Source organism: Danio aesculapii, chromosome 16 (genome assembly GCF_903798145.1).
Source record: "Danio aesculapii chromosome 16, fDanAes4.1, whole genome shotgun sequence".
NCBI lineage: Eukaryota > Metazoa > Chordata > Actinopteri > Cypriniformes > Danionidae > Danio > Danio aesculapii.
In genome coordinates this window covers 12,201,270-12,221,983 of record NC_079450.1, presented here as the reverse complement: position 1 = coordinate 12,221,983, position 20,714 = coordinate 12,201,270, and the positions used below count along the sequence as shown (strand labels likewise).

Genomic DNA, 20,714 nt, shown 5'->3' with positions numbered 1-20,714 from the left:
AATTAAATAATTACAAATTAATAAACCATGAATTAAATAAAAAAATTATTAAAATAAATATTAATAAACAAATAAATAAACAAAATAAAGTAATTAAATAAATAATAAAAATACATAAATGAATAAAATAATAAAAAAGAAAAAAATAATAATAAAATAAAAAAATAAAAAAAATAAATAAAAATAAATAAAAAAAATAAAAAAATGAATAATATTATAATGACCAATATCCGCAATATTAAAGATGCTTAAAATTAAGCTTTGAATAGGAATAAATTGAATATATATATTCAGAAGTCAGAATTATTAGCCCCCCTGTTTATTTTTTTTTCCCCAATTTCTGTTTAACCGAGAGAAGATTTCTTCAACACATTTCTAAACATAATAGTTTTAATAACTCATTTCTAATAACTGATTTATTTTATCTTTGCCATGATCATATTTTTCAAGACACTTCTATACAGCTTAAAGTGACATTTAAAGGCTTAACTAGGTTAATTAGGTTAACTAGGCAGGTTAGGGTAATTAGGCAAGTTATTGTATAATGCTCGATTACTAAAATACTTGTAAAGGAAATGATGCTGTGCATGATTTTGGTCATGCCGCGCAGCCCTTCCTTCCAGCCATAATAAGAGCACACGGAAACCTGTGTTTGCTGTAGTATATACTGTATATAAAGAGGTCAAACTGATCTAAAGAGGAAAGAACAGCAGCACTGGGGGAGAACCAGAGGGCACTATGGGTAAATGTGACGGTGTAGGGACAAGGTCCACTTGTTTGTGTGTTTGTTTGGTTTGAGAAGGACAGCAGGGTGGATCCAGCATAAACACACACACACGGTGAAACGCAGAGGATCAGCCTGAGCATGCAGTGGTCTTTACCTGAGCTGTACACAAACGGGCCTTGGGCTGCAGAAATAACCAGGTCAAGATAGAAAACAATGAATGCAGGACACAAACGCTCACACCAACAGCTGCAGCCGTTTACATTTCACTTATTAAAGGAACACTTAACACTTACAGTGAAAATCACCTCACTGTTTACTCTCCTTGTGTGCTTTTAAATCTTTATAGAAATTGTTTCTTCCGTTGAGCACAAAAGAAGATATTTTGAAAAATGCTGGTCCCCATTGACTTCTATAGTAGGAAAAATGCACTATGGAAGTCAATGAGTGCTACCTAACAGTATTTTTCAATGGAAGAAACTAATTCAAGCAGATTTTTAATAATTGAAAGGTGAGTAAATGATTTTTGTGATTTAATGACTTCAATTAAAGTTTTTTTTGTCTAAACTATCAGTTTAATGTGTATGTTTTTGAGTTTGTGTGCGTGTGGGCCCCAAAAATACTCTATGCTATGGAAGTCTCTATATGTACCAGCGGGAAAACAAAGATTAATTAAAGTCAATGTGTAGCTCATAATTTTTTAGAAATATTTGCATTTCTGAGTAGAAATATCTCAGTTGTGAGATCAAAATAATAATAATAATAATAATAAATATAAATGGGTGTCGCGGTGGCGCATTGGGTGGCACGATCGCCTCACAGCATGAAGGTTTGTTTAGTGTATGTGTGTGAATGAAAGAGTGCATGGGGGTTTCAGCTGAAAGGACATCATTATATATGAATATAATTTAATGTAATATATATATATATATATATATATATATATATATATATATATATAGATGATATATTATTTTCCTATATTTACTTGCTATTAACTCATAATTTTATTTCCCCTCACATATCTGACTTTTTGTTTAATAATAATATTAGTTAATGCAAAAAAAGTAATGTTTTTTAACTCACAATTAAGATATTTTTACTCAGAAATGCAAAAAATTCTAAAAAATTCTCAAAAAAAAAATAGTAGTTTCTAGGCTTTCTTCTGTTGTATTCTTCTTCTATTGGTTTTGTTCTAACAATTTACTATTAAAACCTAAAATTACAAAATACAATATCGTAATTCTAAGAAAAAAAGTCCACTTTAGAATTGCGAAATGTTCACAATCCTGAAAATAAAAAAATATAAAGAAATGTAAAACATATTTTCCCCACTTGGTTGAAGCAAGCTTCATTACTACACAAGTATGCAATGCTGTTCACAATGAAACATTATTATACTTTACACACATTTTAAATATAAGTTACTTGAGTGTGTATTTTAATTAAACTGCATTTGAATTTTCGTATTTAAAATGTACAGTTTTAGATCAATAATACTATTTAAAATCTCTTTTATTTAATAAGACAATGGTAATGTTGCCTAGTTTAATACCACAATCAAATCAATCTAAAATAAATTGTGAATATTCAATATGGTGCCCAAATAAGATAGTCAGAATTATTAGCCCTCCTGTGAAATTCAATTCCATTTAAAAAAATATATTTTCCAAGTGCTATTAAACGTGTGATTTTTTTTAAATCAACAAATTTCTAAACAGTTTTAATAAATAATGTCTAATCACTAGTTTCTTTTATTATCTCAATTATGACAGTACCTAATATTTTTATTAGTATATAATATATGTTATTTTGAAAGATACTAGTATTCACCTTAAAGAGTAATTGATTGACATTTCTATAACAATAAAATAAAATATAATTAAATTAAATTGGATTAAATTAATGGTGATTTAAAGGTTTAACTTGGTTAATTAGGTTATTAAAGGCGACCTTTGAATTAGAAACCTTTATATTGTAATTAATTAAATTAATAAAATAAAATAAAAATAAAAATAAAAAGAAAAGAAAATAATAAAAAAAATAATAATAAAATAAAATAAAATGAATGGAAAACGAAACAAAGCATCATAAAATAAAATTAAATAAAATAAAAAACAATTATAAAATAAAATAAATAAAAAAAAAATTAAAAATAAAAATAAAAATAAAACAAAACAAAACAAAACAAAATGAAACAAAATAAAATGAAACAAAGCAAAATAAAATAAAATAAAATAAAATGGAAATCGAAACAAAGCATAATAAAATAAAATAAAATAAAATAAAATAAAATGGAAATCGAAACAAAGCATAATAAAATTAAATTAAATTAAATTAAATAAAATTAAATAAAATTAAATTAAATTAAATTAAATTAAATTAAATTAAATTAAATTAAATTAAAAATTAATAAATAAAATAAAATAAATAAAAAATAAAATAAAATAAAATAAAATAAAATAAAATAAAATAAAATAAAATAAAATAAAATAAAATAAAATAAAATAAAATAAAATAAAATAAAATGAAACAAAATGAAACAAAATAAAATAAAATAAAATGAAACAAAGCAAAATAAAATAAAATAAAATAACTAGGCAAGTTATTGGACAAAAGAGGTTTGTTCTGCAGCCAATCAAAAAATCAGTTCTTAGAGGCTAATAATACTGACCATAAAATTTGAAAATGCTTTTAAAAATGTCAAATCTGTTTTTATTCCAACCAAACTTAAACAAAAACATCCACCAGAAGAAAATATATAACGTAGAAATACTGTAAAAAATGTCCTTGCTCTGTTAAACAGCACTTTAGAAATATCTGAAGAAGAATCAATATCATAGAAGGGCTAATTATTCTGAATTCAACTCTATATAGTTACATATGTGTGCGATAGTGTTAGAGTATAGAGATGAAGAGTGTGTCATACTCTGCAGTCTGCGTGTGGGACTGTCCCCGTGCAGTGCTCGTCTCTGCAGGCAGGGAGAGCTCTTGGGCAGCGGGACCGACGACACGTCATGCGTCTGCAGTTTATACCAGTGCGGCTCATCGTCCAGCAGCGCTGTTTCCAGCTCGATCAGGATCTGTACGCAAACAGATGATATTCGGCAAGCATGAGGACAGACCTACACAGTTCACAGTCACTGAAAGAATGTTTAACAATAGCTTAGATAATATAAATGCTATAATATTAACACTGCAGATCCACAGGTGTTTTGAACACTGTTTTGATGTACATGTACAGCCAGTCTGGCATTAAAAACATATTCATACTATTTATAGACAGAAATAGTTATGTATTTATTCAATCATATGATTACGTGCCTGATAATATTGAATTGCAAACACAATACATTTTTTTTACACAGTGGCATTACATCTTTGAAAATGGCCTTTTCACTGGCAGGTATAGATATTATTTAAATCATAAATATAGATGTTTCTGTTTAATGGTCTGGTATTATTGCACATATATTCTAAACCTAATAAATATGTAAATAAGTTTGACTTTAGGATAAGTATAAAAAAAACAATGCACATATTTTAATGTTTAACATCAGAATAAATTCCATACATACTGCAAAAACATGAATATTCTGAAAAATGTTTCGGCAAGCAAGTCAGCATCACTTGATTTTTTTTTACAGATATGGATCATTTGTATTTAAACCGGTTTTAATAAATTAATAAAGCAATTATTTATTATTTTATTTATCACTTTTTTTTGTTGTTAAGAAAATTATAATTAAACAAATAAATATACACGTAGATCATAAATACAGATGTTTAAGTGTCTGATAATATCGAGCATATTTTCTAAACCTAATAACTTTTCTAAAAGTCTTACAAAATTTTGACTTTGGCATTAATTATTTGCATGAAATATAGAAATTTTAAGAATAGAAAAAAACTAATATATATATATATAGTTTTATTCTATTCTTAAAATTTCTATATTTCATGCAAATAATTAATGCCAAAGTCAAAATTTTGTATATATATATATATATATATATATACACACACACAACATCAGATTAAATTCCATACATATTACAAAAACATGAATATTTATATTCTGAAAAATGTTTTGCCAAGATAGTTAGCATCACTTTTAATTTGTTTTTGTTTTTACAGATATTGATCATTTTTATTCAGAACCAATTTTAATAAATGAATAAAGCAATTGTTTATTATTTTTATATGTATTTTTGTTGCTATTCTTGTTGTTGTTAAGATAATAATAATTAAATGATAATATATAACAACATAAATATAGATCATAAAAATAGATGTTTAAGTGTCTAATAACATTGAACATATCTTCTAAATTTCATACATTTTTTAAAGTGTCACAAAGGTTTGACTGACATTAAATCTTTGCAAAAAAGTTTTGGCAAGTTAGTTAGCATAACTTTTGACTTGTTTTTATTTTTTTTATTTATTTATTTATTTATTTATGTATGTAATTTACAGATATTGTTATTCAGAACCAATTTTAATAAAGAAAATATGGTAACACTTTAGTTTAGGTCACAATTGACAGTTTTAACAAACCATTAACTAACACCCCTAGCTTAATAAATGACTTATTAGCTGTTTATTAGGTTTTGGGTAGGATTAGGCAGTGTTTCCCAACCCTGTTTCTGAAGGCACACCAACAGTACACATTTTCCCCCTCTCCCTAATCAAACACACCTGAATCAACTCATCAGAACATTAGAAGAGACTCTAAAACCTGAAGTTAATGGGTCAGATAAGGGAGACGTACAAAATATGTACTGTCAGTGTGCCTCCAGGAATAGGGTTGGGAAACACTGGGATTAAGGATACAGAATAAGATCATATATAATACTATTCTAAATATTTATAACTACTAATGTACAGTTAATAACTTAATAATAGGCACGTAATAAGCCAGTAAATAATAGCTTGAATTGTGACCTATACTAAAGTGTGACCGAAATTATTTATTACTATTTTTAGATTTCTTTTTGTTGTTGTTGCTGTTGTTAATAGAATAATAATTGAATGATGCTTAAACTACAACACCACCACATGCATTTGAAATATTTAATGGAGGATAAGTTTGACCACTGATGTTATTCCTGCTATGGTAGCTAGTTTGTTATCTATATGGTCATTGGCCAGGCTATTATTTTGTAAGATCAGTTTCAGAGTTTCACAGCACCACCTACTGTATTTTTTGCTCTCACCTCGCCAAGGAACTCACTCTCCTCCTCCCGAACGCGGGCCTGGTCCCACAGCGTAATCTCCAGCATTCTCTCCCTGAATTCCCGCCGGTGGACGGGCGAGTACATAAAGGTCTGGTTCCATTTGGGCTCTAGTGATTTCTTTACTGTTTTTGTTCTTCTTTTGCTTTTGTCGCTGGAGAAACAATGATTCAAACTGTTTTTATTTACCATCATGGTAAAAGACTGCTGGAACAAACACTGACATCCAACAATATTAAGAACAGGCAAGAAAAAAAAAAAACATGTTCAGAATGGAATACTAGATAAACTAAATATAATATAATAAATTTAATTTAAAAAATGACAATTTATAATGTTATAATAATATATAATTCTAATAATACGTATTTAAATTAAATACATAGAATTAAAAGAAATAGAAAGAAAATTAAAAGAATTAGAATCCTTTATATGATATTTAATTGATTTATGATTAAATTGAAAAAATATATACTAACTGTATAAAATATAACACTAAAGCAAAAATAAAGTCAACCTATGATATTGAACTTTATAATATTTAACACGGTTGATTGTTTTAATTTAGTGAAAGGCATAAGGTAGTCATTTTTATATGTACATATCAGGTTCACAGATTGAAAATAAAATAAAAATAATAAAATAAAAAGTAAAATAAAGTAAAATAAAAAAGTAAAATAAAATTAAAATAAATTAAAATAAAATAAAATAAAAAGTTAAATAAAAAAGTTAAATAAAATAAAACAAAATAAAAAGTAAAAAAAATGTAAAAAGTAAAATAAATTAAATTAAATTAAATTAACAGTAAAATTAAATGAAAAAAATAAAAAAGTAAAATAAAAAAGTAAAATAAAATAAAAAGTAAAATAATATAAAAAGTAAAATAAAATACAATAAAATTAAAAAGTAAAATTAAATAAAATAAAATAAAAATACAACAAAATAAAAAAGTAAAATAAAATACAATAAAATAAAAAGTTAAATAAAATAAAACTAAAACAAACAAAAAAGATGCCTATATTGATAATAATTATTTAACAATGACAAGCACAAAACAAATGCTAAAAATGACACAAACTTCTAAAATAAATGAAAATATAACAAACAAAAAGGTAAATCAAACAATGATGATAATAAATACCAAATTTACAATGCTATCTACAGTACAGTAAGTGTATTTTCATACTACACATTACTACTGAATATTGTGCCAACAGAAACGCTGCATACTGTGCGTAATACTCATAATTATTGCATACAGTGTGCATTAAATACAGTAAAGCCAGTGTTATTAGCATTAAAGTTTGCCATTCTGAACATATTCACAGTGAATGCAATATTGTGTATATATAAAAAAATAAAACATCTGCCCCAATCTCACCTTCTGTCAGGGAGGAAGTAGATCTTGACATAAGGATTGCGAGGTCGACCATCTTCCCTTGAAGGCAGATCCTTTGCACCCAGAATGGTGACTATAAGCTGATGGCCCACTTTGTCATACCAAAGTTTGACCTGTAGGTTCACAAACATCAAAGTCTTTTTGAGACAAACAACTAGTGTTTTTACTCTCTACATCATCAGCTGCTTCATTTAAAGAAACACTCCACTTTTTATTTTAATAGGCTCATTTTACAACTCCCTTAAAGTTAAAGAGTTGAGTTTTACCATTTTTGAATCCATTCAGCCGATCTCCGGGTCTGGCGGGAACACTTTTAGCTTAGTTTAGCATAAATCATTGAATCGGATTAGACCATTAGCATCACACTCAAAATATTCCAAAAAAAGTTTTGATAAATTTTCCTCTTTAAAACTTGATTCTTCTGTAGTTACATTGTGTGCTAAGACCAACAGAAAATGTAAAATTGCTATTTTCTAGGTTAATATAGGTGTATAGGAACTACACAATCTTTCCTAAGAAATAATAAAGAAACTTTGCTGCCATGCCATGGGTGCAGCAGGCATAATGATATTACGCAGCTCTATTACCTATTTACCTAGGTGAAGACTATTTTCAGGCAGTGCATACTATCATTGTGCCAGATGCAGCCGAGGTACAGCAACAAAGTTCTTTGATTATTATACCAGAATGAAAGTATAGTTCCTATTGGAAAATTGCAATATTTAATTTTCTGTCAGTCTTAGTACACAATGTAACAACAAAAAAGCCAAGCTTTATATTGCAAAATGATAAAAAATATATATTTTTAAATCGAGAAGCTAATGGTCTAATCCGATTCAATGATTTATGCTAAGCTAAGCTAAAAGTGCTCCCGCCAGACTGGAAGACAGGCTGAATGGATTCAAAAATGGTAAAACTCAACTGTTTAACTCTAGGAAAGATGTAAAATGAGCTTTTATACAAAAACAAAGTGGAGTGTTGCTTTAAACACATAAAGCAAAATAAAAAGAGTTGTGTTACATAGCATTGCACATGCAAAGATGCATGACAGACCAAGCTTGCAACTCAGACAAGTATGGACATAACAGAAAAATACTTAGAAGTCAGACACACACAGAAACAACATCCAAATTACACAGAAAATGCTAGATCTTCTAAGCCAGAGCCCATACTTGCTTGTAGTAATAGAAAAGATTTATAGCTATAAATGCTTCAACCTGCAGTATAAAACATGCAATGAAGGGCAATCCTTACAGTATGTATAAGAGCAAGGAGAGCTGGGTTAAACAAACTGTACCATTACATAACAATTCCCAATGGAACCAGTGGACGCTGTGCATTAAGGACACTAACATTGTCCAAAATGGAAAAAATGTAAGATTCCTAGGGGAAAATCTCCTAATATGTGTACCACATTTTCCGGAACATAAGCTGCACTGTGTCAAAACTGCATTACTAAGAGAATTGGTCACATTCCCTGTTTGTAAGTCACATTCATCATAACCTTACATGTATTTAGCATTTTTATGCAAAAAGAGAAGAATAATAGAAGTAATCAGACCAACAAAATAGTGAAAATATGCAAGTATGAGATTATCCGTTTAACCTAAAACAACACGAGGCATGCTTTTGAAAATAAATAGATTAAAAAGAAAGTAATAGGGTGCGTCCCAAAGTGTACGCCATTTTGCGTTCACACTGAAAACTCTAAAAATAATAAGTGCACTTTAATTAACCGGATGATACACTTATTCAACTGGTAAAATGAAGTGTGGAATGATGGACACTTTACACACTCAACGGCAGCTGCTTTGTACATAGTGTAAGTGGCGGACCTTACCGACACTGATGTTGGATTATTTATTTTGGATTGTGAATGCAAAATTCTCCTACAAGAGTGATAATACCACCTCTTGATGGTGAATGCGGTTATACTCATGGCAGGTATTCAGTAGTTTGGTCATTTATTTCACTAATTTGGCCATCGTCAAACGTCATCTGGGAAACGGTCTGAATTTCCGCTTAGTTAAAAAACGTTAGTGTTCCATTTGGCACGACACTACATACATATAGTATGCTGTTGAGTGTGTAAGTGCATAGTGCATAGTGTATAGTGGGCCATTTGGGACACAGCTATTAGCCCCCTTTGAATTTTTTTTTCTTTTTACATTTTTTCCCAAATGATGTTTAACAGAGCAAGGAAATTTTCACAGTATGTCTGATAATATTTTTTCTTCTGGAGAAAGTCTTATTTGTTTTATTTCGGCTAGAATAAACGCAGGTTTAAATTTTTTTAAAAACATTTTAAGGTCAAAATTATTAGCCCCTTTAAGCTATATATATCTTTTCGATAGTCTACAGAACAAACCATCATTTTAAAATAACTTGCCTAATTACCCTAACCTAATTAACCTAGTTAAGCCTTTAAATGTCACTTTAAGCTGTATAGAAGTGTCTTCAAAAATATCTAGTCAAATATTATTTACTTTCATCATGACAAAGATAAAATAAATCAGTTATTAGAAACTAGTTATTAAAACTATTATGTTTAGAAATGTGCTGAAGAAATCTTCTCTCGGTTAAACAGAAATTGGGGAAAAAATAAACAGGGGGGGGGGCTAATAATTCTGACTTTAACTGTATATAAGGTGCTGAAGTCCACTGTTGTTTAATAGTGTGTGATGTCACTGTTACCACAACAATGGTATTTATTTCAAAATTATATTATATTTGTAGAATATATTCTAAAGTTTGCATTTCCAGGCCCACAAAACAACAATATTTAGCAAACAAACGGACAAAATAAATATTTGTTAAATTAAATTATTTTGCATATGCTAAAAAGTATGTGTTTTATTATATGTGTGTTTTTTAGTATGTATTTTACTATATAAATACTTGCATGTCCCTGCTGTTTTGCACAGTATAATTAAGATTTATATTAATTGTGTTACATTAGTCAAAGTGAACTTTAGATGATTAACACTACCACTTACATTCCGGAAAATATGGTGAGAGTTTCAATAGACTTACAGGCAAAATCTTGATATTGATCTCAATCGTTGCTTTATTTATCTATTCTTTTTTTGCGAGGGGCTTGAATTCTTGAATTCTTGAATTTGAAATCATGTAATGTTTCTTCAGGTAAAATTAGGTACAATTTGCTTATATCACGTCTCTTAAAATAAATATAAAATTACTACTTAAAATAAATATAAAAAAGAGGTAAAAGAGACTGTTAAAGGTTCTGTAAATCATTCTTGTTTTTCAAATGTATGCTAGACTAAGGGTGTGTTCATACTTCATAAGGTTTGATTCAGGTAAAGGCACATTATGTCAATTTTTCCACTACAGGAAAACAAAGGCGTAGTTTGGTGACGCAGTGACTGAGTATGGAATCATGAGAGTTGTCATCTTCATTACATCCTACATCATTTTGATGGATGAGTTAAAGCATTCAACACTTACTATCATGATAGTATGAATCAGAGTAAGACTGAAAGCTGTCGAATTGAAACGAGAGTGCTGAAGCAATTAATAATGCGAGACGAAAACAGATGAGCTTTTATTATGCCACAGTACTTCTAGTTCTTCTATTCATGATCATGTGGAGAAAAAGCAGAGCTGTTTTAAGGTTCTGTATTATTTTAAAGTGTCTTAGATTTTTACATGTTTTTTTACAAAACCAAATCAGAACATTCTTCAAAACATTTGGCATTTCTGTGTGGAGTTTGCATGTTCTCCCCATGTTGGCGTGGGTTTTCTCCTGGTTCTCTGGTTTCCTCCCCCAGTCCAAAGACATGCGCTATGGGTGAATTGGGTAAGTTAAATTGTCCGTAGTGAATGTGTGTAGGGGTGTTTCCCAGTGATGGGTTACAGCTGGAAGGGCATTGCTGTGTAAAACATATGCTGGATAAGTTGGCAGTTCACTCCGCTGTGGAGACCCCAGATTTATAAAGGGACTACGCCTTAATGCCCTAACTAAGCCTTAACTAAGATTAATGAAAAACATTTACACCTAATGCTTATAAAACAAGTGGTGCTACTCTTATACAGCGCTTTTTCATTGGCATGTTGGGAATGCAGCATAAAAACGCTCACGCAGTTAATTATGGGATTGAAATTGGCACAGAGAAAGCATTGAGAGCAGCCGAGAGCATCAGAAAGGCTGGGCATTTCTCCACTCTATGCAAATGTCAAGCAAAGTGGTGTTAGTGAGGCCAGTGTTCCTAATGCCCCAGTATAGTGAAGGGGACACTATACTGTCAGTGAGTGCCATCTTTTCGGATGTTAAACTGAGGTCCTGACTCTCTGTGGTCATAAAAAAATCCCATGGTACTTCTCGTAAAGAATAGGGGTGTAACCGCGGTGTCCTGGCCAAATTCCCTCCATTGGCCTTTACCAATCATGGTTCCCCAATCATCCCCATACACTAAATTGGCTCTATCACTGTCTCTCCACTCCACCGATAGCTGGTGTTCGGTGAGCGCATTGGCGCTATTGTCCTGTGGCTACCGTCGCATCATCCAAGTGGATTCTGCACATTGGAGGTGGTGTGGAGAGACCTGCCCTCCCCCTTATGATTTACACAATAAATGCACTATATAAACACACATCACAAAACACTGTGAAAATTAGGCAAGGCAAGATGTTGACATGTGTTTCAGAGCGTTTGCAGAACTATTACTGAGCTGAAATCTTGTTAACCACTATGAGAATGTCTTCCTTCACACTTTCAGTTCACCAAACATCTTGCACCATGTATGCTTGTGTGTCCATGCATTGATCACTTTTTGCACATCTGATAAACGCGTAAACACGCTGTCTTCCACCTGATTAACGCAGGCGGGCACAGCTGTCAATTTGACATGTCCAGGGAAGGGGTGTAGCTTTCACGCTATAGTAGAAACTACAGTGCTGTTAGTGCTGTCATTTCAGTGAGCGTGAACACTGCAATCCGAATGTTGGTGCAACCAAATACCAGGCTTCTGTAAAGTTGAGTCTTGGTCCAATTGTAAACAAACACTGCTGAAGTTTGACAAACATAAATGTAGCCTAGCACAAAGCACTGTTCTATTCCAGACAACAATTTGCATCACTTTATTGTTTTTGAGTAGTGTTTTCTAATTGCATGTGTACTAAAAAAGTGTGCACACACCCTAAAAAAGCTTTTTAACCAGTTCTCTCTCTCTCTCTCTCAAAAAAAAAAAAAACAACTCGCGAAAACATCATCTATTCTAATTTGAAAATGATATTCTGTTTGGCCAATTCCCTGACAGTTGTATAATCAAAATGTAGTGATATTTTATGTGTGCAACAACTTACAGCACCTTCAACAAATCCTTTTAGCTGCAACATGAAACTTACAATAATGTTTGTATATGACAAAATATTTTTAACATGATTATTATTAGATACAAATATGGAATGCATTTTTATTCATCCTCCATAATAACGAACAACACAAGCCCATTGGGAAAATGTGCCCAGGATTCCATTTTTAAGAACCAAGAAATATGTGCTTATGGGTACACATGGCTGCATTTTGTGTGGAAAACGAAAGCTACGGGGCAGTACTTTATGCCATGTAAATGGATTTTTGGGCTTGACTGGTTTGCTTGGTAGCTCACTATGAATGGCGGCAGACTTGGAACGTGGACCAAACTGGGGTTGGAGTCTGGCAAATGACTGTTTTAGAAACAAGGTGAAACAAAACCCCTAAAAAAGCCACGTGACATCGTAGTAGAAGAGACAATTCCTTGGTTTGCTTTCAAAAACACTAAGGTTGTGTGGGTCAGTCAATATCAAGCTAATATATTATGCAAGAGGACAAGCTAACTGACTTCTCTCATGAAAATCACGTCATTAGATTTTTGAGATTGGCAGGAATGTACACAGGGCCCTCTGGTGGATTTTTGAGAAATGGCACGTGTGAGAAAACGTGCCCCTGTAACGTATTTGAAATCGTCAAAAATGTACACGGCGCCCTCTAGTGGATATGTGAAAACAAAAACTGCAAGTGGACAAGCTAATCGACTTCTCCCATGAAAATCACGGGACTAGAACCTTGAGATTGGCAGAAATGTACACAGTGCTTTCTGGTGGATTTTTAAAGAAATGGCACATGTGAGAAAACGTTCCACAGTTAAATATTTGAGATTGTCAAAAACGTACATGCGCCCTCTAGTGGATATGTGAAAACAAAAACTGCAAGTGGATAAGCTAACTGACCTCTCTCAAGAAAATCACGTGATTAGAATTTTGAGATTGGCAGAAATGTACACAGTGCCCTCTCGTGGTTTTTTGAGAAATGGCGCGTATGAGAAAACGTTCCACAGTAAAGTATTTGAGATTGTCAAAAATGTACACGGTGCCCTCTAGTGGATATGTGAAAACAAAAACTGCAAGAGGACAAGCCAACCGACTTCTCTCACAAAAATCACATGATTAAAACCTTGAGATGGGCAGAAATGTACACAGCGCCCTCTGGTGGATTTTTGAAAAATGGAACTTATGAGAAAATGAGCCCCAGTAAAGTATTTGAGATTGTCAAAAATGTACATGTGCCCTCTAGTGGACATGTGAAAACAAAAACTGCAAGAGGACAAGCTAACCGATGTCTCACAAAAATCACGGGATTAGAACCTTGAGATTGGCAAAAATGTACACAGCGCCCTCTGATGGATTTTTGAAAAATGGCACGTATGGGAAAATGAGCCCCAGTAACGTATTTTAAGATTGTAAAAAATGTACACGGCTCCCTCGAGTGGATATGTAAAAACGAAAACTGCAAGAGGAAAAGCTAACTGACTTCTTTCATGAAAATCATGTGATTAGAACATTAGATTGGCAGAAATGTACACAGCGCCCTCTGGTGGATATGTAAAAACAAAAATTGCAATGAGGTTACACAGGTAGCCCAGGTACACATTTCTTGGTTCTCAAAAATGTACCCCGGGGAACATATTTACAATGAGCCTGTGTTGATAATGAAGCACACTGAATTGGTTCCTTTCTAAAACACAATCAGTATTGACTAAAGTTTCATGTTACATGGAAAAATAATCAAATTGTATTGTACAAACTCTGCATCACTAAAACATTTAAAGAGACACACTACTCCTCTGACAACATCTTGCAGAGTTAGAAGCGTTACATCATCGCTCCAACAGTCGGGTGTCTCTTAAAATATTTTTGTGCTAATTAACAGCATGCAGATTATATATGCCATACAATAAAATGAGAATATGCTTCAAACAGCAATAGCAATGAAGACGGAAAGAACTCTTCAAATGTGCAAACTGAAGCTGGAAGCTTTTTCTGCTCAGCATTATTCAATAAATTAAAGCAATAGAAGAGAAGTGTATTTAGTAGACAGCAACGATTACCTGAACTCTAGGGTTAAAAGGCTCAATTCTTCTACTAAGGCTTTGGCTCTGGGTGAGTAAAATGAATGGGGGAAAAACAATGAAGAGAAATGCAATTGAACTAAAAACCTGAAATGACAATACCAGTTGTTAATGCAACACTAATAAAAAGCTGAGTAGGAGACTCAATCAGAAGACAATGGTTGTTGTGACATCTGAAATATAATACAATCGTAGTTTGAGGAATGTGTCCAATGCAAGCAGTGTTTCCCAAAGTATGGTACGCAAACCTTTTAATCGTTTCTTGTGGGTTCAATGAAAACTCTTTGCTTCGAAACCCTGAAATTTCATGTCTATTTCTTCTTATTGCTCTTTGAATGTCTTTACAGGAAACACTGCTGTTTACATTGAATCTCCTGCTCAGCTAAATACAAAGTAACAAGATTATTGTGTAACACAAACACACACACCAAATAGTGTTAGAAATGACGGAATCTGATGAGATACAGAAAAGGATATGAAAAAAGAGATATTTTTGTATTGATCTAAACAAATAAACAATTATTATACTAATAAATATAATTCTGAGCTAACAATTCTGCAAACAGTGCTATCTCTATCAGTCTATCTATCGTTATATCTGCTGTTCTATCTATCTATTCATCCACCGTTCAGTCTATTCATATATTCTTCATCAATTTCAATCCCTTCTATTCATCTACTTCTTATCCATAGTACAAATTGACCATCTATCCATCATTCTATTCCATCATTCAGTGTATTCATCTAATTATACATCCATCATTCTGTTTTCGTTTAATTAATTAACAACTATTAATTTATCCCTCCAACCATTGTTCTATCAATCTGTCTATCATTCAATCCATCCATTTCTTTTTTTTTACAACCACCCATTCAGTCCATCCATCATTCTATCCATCTGTTCATCCAACAATCTGTGCATCCATCCATCACTATTTAATTTCATTAATCTACCACCCACGCATCATTCATCCATCCATCCCCCATTCTTCCATACATAATTATATCTATCCATTCACCCATCCATCAATCTATCAATCCTTATATCCATCCATCCATCCATCATTCTATCTACCTTGCTATCAACCTATCTGTTGTTCTATCCATCCATTCACCCATCCATTGTTCCATCCATCCACCTCCTATCCATCTACCCACGCATCATTCAGTCTATTCATCCACCCATCCATTGTTCTATCATCAATCCATCCATCCACTCTATCTATACCCATCCATCATTCTATCATCCATCCTTCGTTCTGTCCATTCACCTACACATTGTTCTATCTATCATCAACCCATACATCTTCCTTTCTATCCATCCACCTATCATTTTATCTATCCATTCACCCATCCATCCATCCATCCATCCATCCATCCATCCATCCATCCACCACTCTATTATCTACCAATCCATCCATTTTCATTTATTCATCCACCCATCATGCTATTATCCATCCATCGTTTTAATAATCCACCCATTGTTCTATCCATCAACTGATCCATCTTATTTTCTATCCATTCGCCCATCGACCGTACTATCCATTCATATTATAGAATCAACCAGCCATTCCATCATTCTGTCTATCCATCCATTGTGCTATCTATCCGTCAACCCATACATCATTCATTCTATCCATGCACACATCATTCTATCTACATCCATCCCTCAATCTATCTATTCATTCACTCATCTATAATTCTATTAATCTATCCATAACTTATTCTATGCATCCATCCACCCATATCCATTCATCCATCCATCCATCACTCTATCTATCAAATCATCATGACCATTTGCAACTGCTTCCTTGATATCAGTATCAGCCACAGGAAAAACCCATTTTATTCAACCATTCAGGCTAATCATTGATTTATTTCTCTCCACCCAAAGAGTATTATCTAAAAACCAGCCTTCATTTGTATTGCTTAAAATCATCCAGCTTGTGCACTTTACACCAGAGTTTGTCATGTTGTACAAGCTTGCTGGGTATTTTTTACACTCAAACAATGGTCAGCATGATGGCTGACTGCAACCTGATCAGCTCTGAGAAGACTACAGCAGCTCAGCTCTGTTTGTAATCAATGTTGAATCACTCACAGTTACATTTACTTATTCAATATTTCCAAAGATATTGTACTTTTGATCAATGTAAATGCCTTCTGATGAACTTGTAAGTAAGCTATGCTAATCTGTGTAAACTCGTTTCTACCTCACTGCCAAAAAAATGCTTTTCTTACTTAGTTTTTGTCTCATTTCTGGTCCAAATATCTAAAAATGCTTCAATAAAAAAATATTGTGTTGTTTTCATAAACAATATGCCAGAATTAAAACTTCTGATACCCCGATTCTCAAATATGTGATAGAACATGTGTTTTGTCTTTTGAAACAGCCTAATAATGATCATATTATTTGTTATATGATGGGTAATGGGCATCGGTGTTGCTAGAAGGGATACAGCTGTGATTGGAAGTTAACAAGATTTATATTATTTATTAAATCACGTATTAATTGTATTTTATTAGCTGTAGATGGGATACAGCTGAGGATACTCACATCAGTATAGCATTATCTGATAAAATGCTGTATTCCGTCTAGATTTCACCCTCTACTGATGGGATAAAGCTGAGGTCACTCACGTCAATATAGCATCATTTTTGTGCCACTGTACAACAAATAATATTTTTACATTACCGTGAGGGTTGGGTTTAGGGTTGAGGTAGGGGTAGATGCTAATGAAATACAATTAATGTGTAATTTAATAAATAATATTAATACTTATGTTAACTTCCGATCGCAGCTGTATCCCCTCTAGCACAGGAGAGATCCAAGCTGCTGGATTTATGTTTATACATAATTTTCTGCTGAAATACATGAAGGTAAGCAACTGTTTTTCTAGGAGAGGAATAGAGAAATTATTATAATAACATAAAAAGTGTGTATCTTACATGAACAAAGTACATTGTCAGGGTTATATTAAAATAATTATTTTTGCCATCTCCATAGACATCAGCGTTTATTTTACAAACCTTAAATGGTATGTTTTGCTCGTAGTTGTGTGTATTTGAATGTCTGAAACCTAAAATAAACATTATTTGTTTGAAAGCACAGATAACTGATAATGTGCGCTCTGAACGTTCTAATCACACCGGTGTGATTGTATGCTTCAGGGACCAGCCTGATCACACCACTGCGATCGTACGCTGTGAAAGAGTTAAGGAAAAACTCACTTAATTTTGACATTATTTCTTAAAACAAGACCATATTTTTTGCTTTAGTCAATGATTTTTGAATGAATTATTAGACATTTGGACAATAAACAAGACAAAAAACTAAGTAAGAAATGCATTTTAAAGTCCCTAGTTTCAACTTCATTACTATTCTCCATTAAAATGCATACAGTGTTAAACTCTACATTGACCTAATTACCTAAAAACCCAATACTTAACATTTTCTCGCAGAAAGATGATTACTTACTGTAAGCTGTCCCGATAAGTACTGGGGGGCGTCCCGCAGCACTCCGGGGCTCATGGGAGACGTGACGGATATGGAGGGACGCTCCATCTTCTGAGACTCAAATGAACTCGAACCTTAAAACAGATTCAAAGTGAAGGAGGGAAGAAAATTATCAGAGATCTGTAGAAATGTCTCATTACTGTCTCGGAAAATCTCATCATTTACACACACTACTGAGGAATTGTACTCACTGGACTCAAGTTGTGCGTGTGTGCTTTCTGGTATCCTGGGTATATCTCTGCAATGACAGCGGTATAGAGAAATCAATGACATGTGCTTTAATGACCCTGAGCAGCACATTAGTCTTGATGTGAAGTTTGTGGCAGCGGCCCAAACTCTCGATCTGAAGGGAGTTCAGTTGCTCTTTACTATTACAATTAGGACGATTAGAGGCTAAACTGAGGCCAGCACTTTTGTTTTGTTTGTTCATCTGAGCCAGCAGGTTCTCGACAGGGTCATACGTGACTTTTTTTGCTTCCCTGGGTTCACTTGCAATGTTATGAACAAGCAAAAAAGTAATGAAAACAAAATAATAATAATAAGTCTTTTTATGATTATTTGGTAAGACTTTAGAATGTGTTAACGACCAATAACCAACAAATAGAAAACAAAAATGTAATTAAAGTAAATAAAAAAATTAAGTTAAATAATAATGAATAAATGCATAAATAAAATAAAATGTTTTTCTTTTTGTGCTTTTTTTTTGCTGATTATTTGGTAATATTTCAAAGTGTGTTAATGACCAATAACCAAAACCAACAAAAATAAATTAAAATAAAATAACCAACAAATATAAAATATAAATATAAAATAAAATATATAAAAGTAAAAATATATATATAAATAAAACAAAATAACATACTATAGCAGAAAATAATAATGAGCCATTTTAGCTGATATTTTGGTAACTCATTAAAATACATTAATCACCATTAACCAACAAATAATAAAATAAAACTAAAAATATAATCCAATAAAATATAATCAAATAAATGTAAAATACAACATAATAAATAAATAAAATAAAATAAACAAAAAAGTAAAATAAAATTTCAATATTTTTGCAGAAAATAATAATGAAATAAAATAAAAATCAAATAAAAGTAAAATAAAATATAAACAAATGAAATAAAATAAAAATATATGAAAGTAAAATAAAATGAAATAAATAAATAAATAAATAAAATAAATATAAAAATAAGATAAAACAAAATATTGTTTTGCAGAAAATAATAATGTGCCATTTTAGCTGATTGTTTGGTAACACATTAAATAAATTAATGACCATTAATCAACAAATAATAAGATAAAATAAAATAAAATGTTTTTTTATTTTTTTTAAATAATGAGCCATTTTAGCTGATTATTTTGTAATATTTTAGATATGTTAATGACCAATAACCAACAAATATAAAATAAAATATAAAATAAAATAAAATACATAAAAGTAAAAAATAAAATAAAATATAAAATATATAACAAAATAAAATAGAATCAAATAAAAGTAAAATAAAATACAAACAATTTTAATTTAATAAAAAATTAAATTAAATTAAATTAAATAAATATAAAAGTAAAATAAAATAATTTTTGCAGAAAATAATAATGAGCCATTTTAGCTGATTATTCGGTAACACTTTAAAATAAATTAATGCCCATTAACCAACAAATAATAAAATAAAATAAAATAAAATAAAATAAAATAAAATAAAATAAAATAAAATAAAATAAAATAAAATAAAATAAAATAAAATAAAATAAAATAAAATAAAATAAAATAAAATAAAATAAAATATTGTTTTGCAGAAAATAATGAGCCATTTTAGCTGATTATTCGGTAACACTATAAAATGCATTAATGACCATTAACCAACAGTAATCAAATAAATTTAAAAATTACAAATTAAATGAAAATAAAATGCAGCAGATTAGGAAAGCACAATAGAAAAAAAACGTTTTTTTTTTTTGTTTTTTTTAAACAAAAGTTAAGAATCTGATTTGAAATAAGATTCTTTACTATACATAACAATTACTAATATCTGACCAGTTTGCTGTCACACTGAATAATGCTGTAGAAAAAAGCCGTACCCTATGGGTCGCGAGACCACTAGTTCCACCTGAGGCTCTGGCTTTGATTCTAAAATGATATTGTAAACTTCTTTAAATGTGGCTCCTTGTAACTGTCGGCCATTCCACTCCAAGACCTGGTCACCTACAAAACAGGAACATCTGTTAGAATAATTCTCTCTAACCAAACACCCAAATAACAATGGCATTCACTTTTGCATTAAACACAGTAATAAACTATCCTAGTAAAGTCTTTACATGCTACCATTTAAAAATAGTTAATTAATATTTGAAAGAAATGAATACTTATGCATTAAATGGATTAAACCTATCAAAATAACAGCTACACAAGATTTCCATTTCA

At 31.2% G+C, this 20,714-nt stretch overlaps 1 protein-coding gene across 1 annotated transcript in view; it reads right to left on the bottom strand.

Moving 5' to 3' along the window:
- rims2a (regulating synaptic membrane exocytosis 2a) overlaps positions 1–20,714 on the bottom strand; it is a 290,481-nt gene that overhangs the window by 124,734 nt on the left and 145,033 nt on the right. Inside the window, exons 11-17 of the mRNA XM_056475706.1 lie at positions 20,372–20,495; positions 18,475–18,521; positions 18,245–18,357; positions 14,746–14,793; positions 7,340–7,470; positions 5,941–6,112; positions 3,654–3,807 (exon numbers count right to left, since the gene is read on the bottom strand). Of these exons, the coding sequence (XP_056331681.1) occupies positions 3,654–3,807; positions 5,941–6,112; positions 7,340–7,470; positions 14,746–14,793; positions 18,245–18,357; positions 18,475–18,521; positions 20,372–20,495 (789 nt within the window). The remainder of the gene's footprint in view (positions 1–3,653; positions 3,808–5,940; positions 6,113–7,339; positions 7,471–14,745; positions 14,794–18,244; positions 18,358–18,474; positions 18,522–20,371; positions 20,496–20,714) is intronic.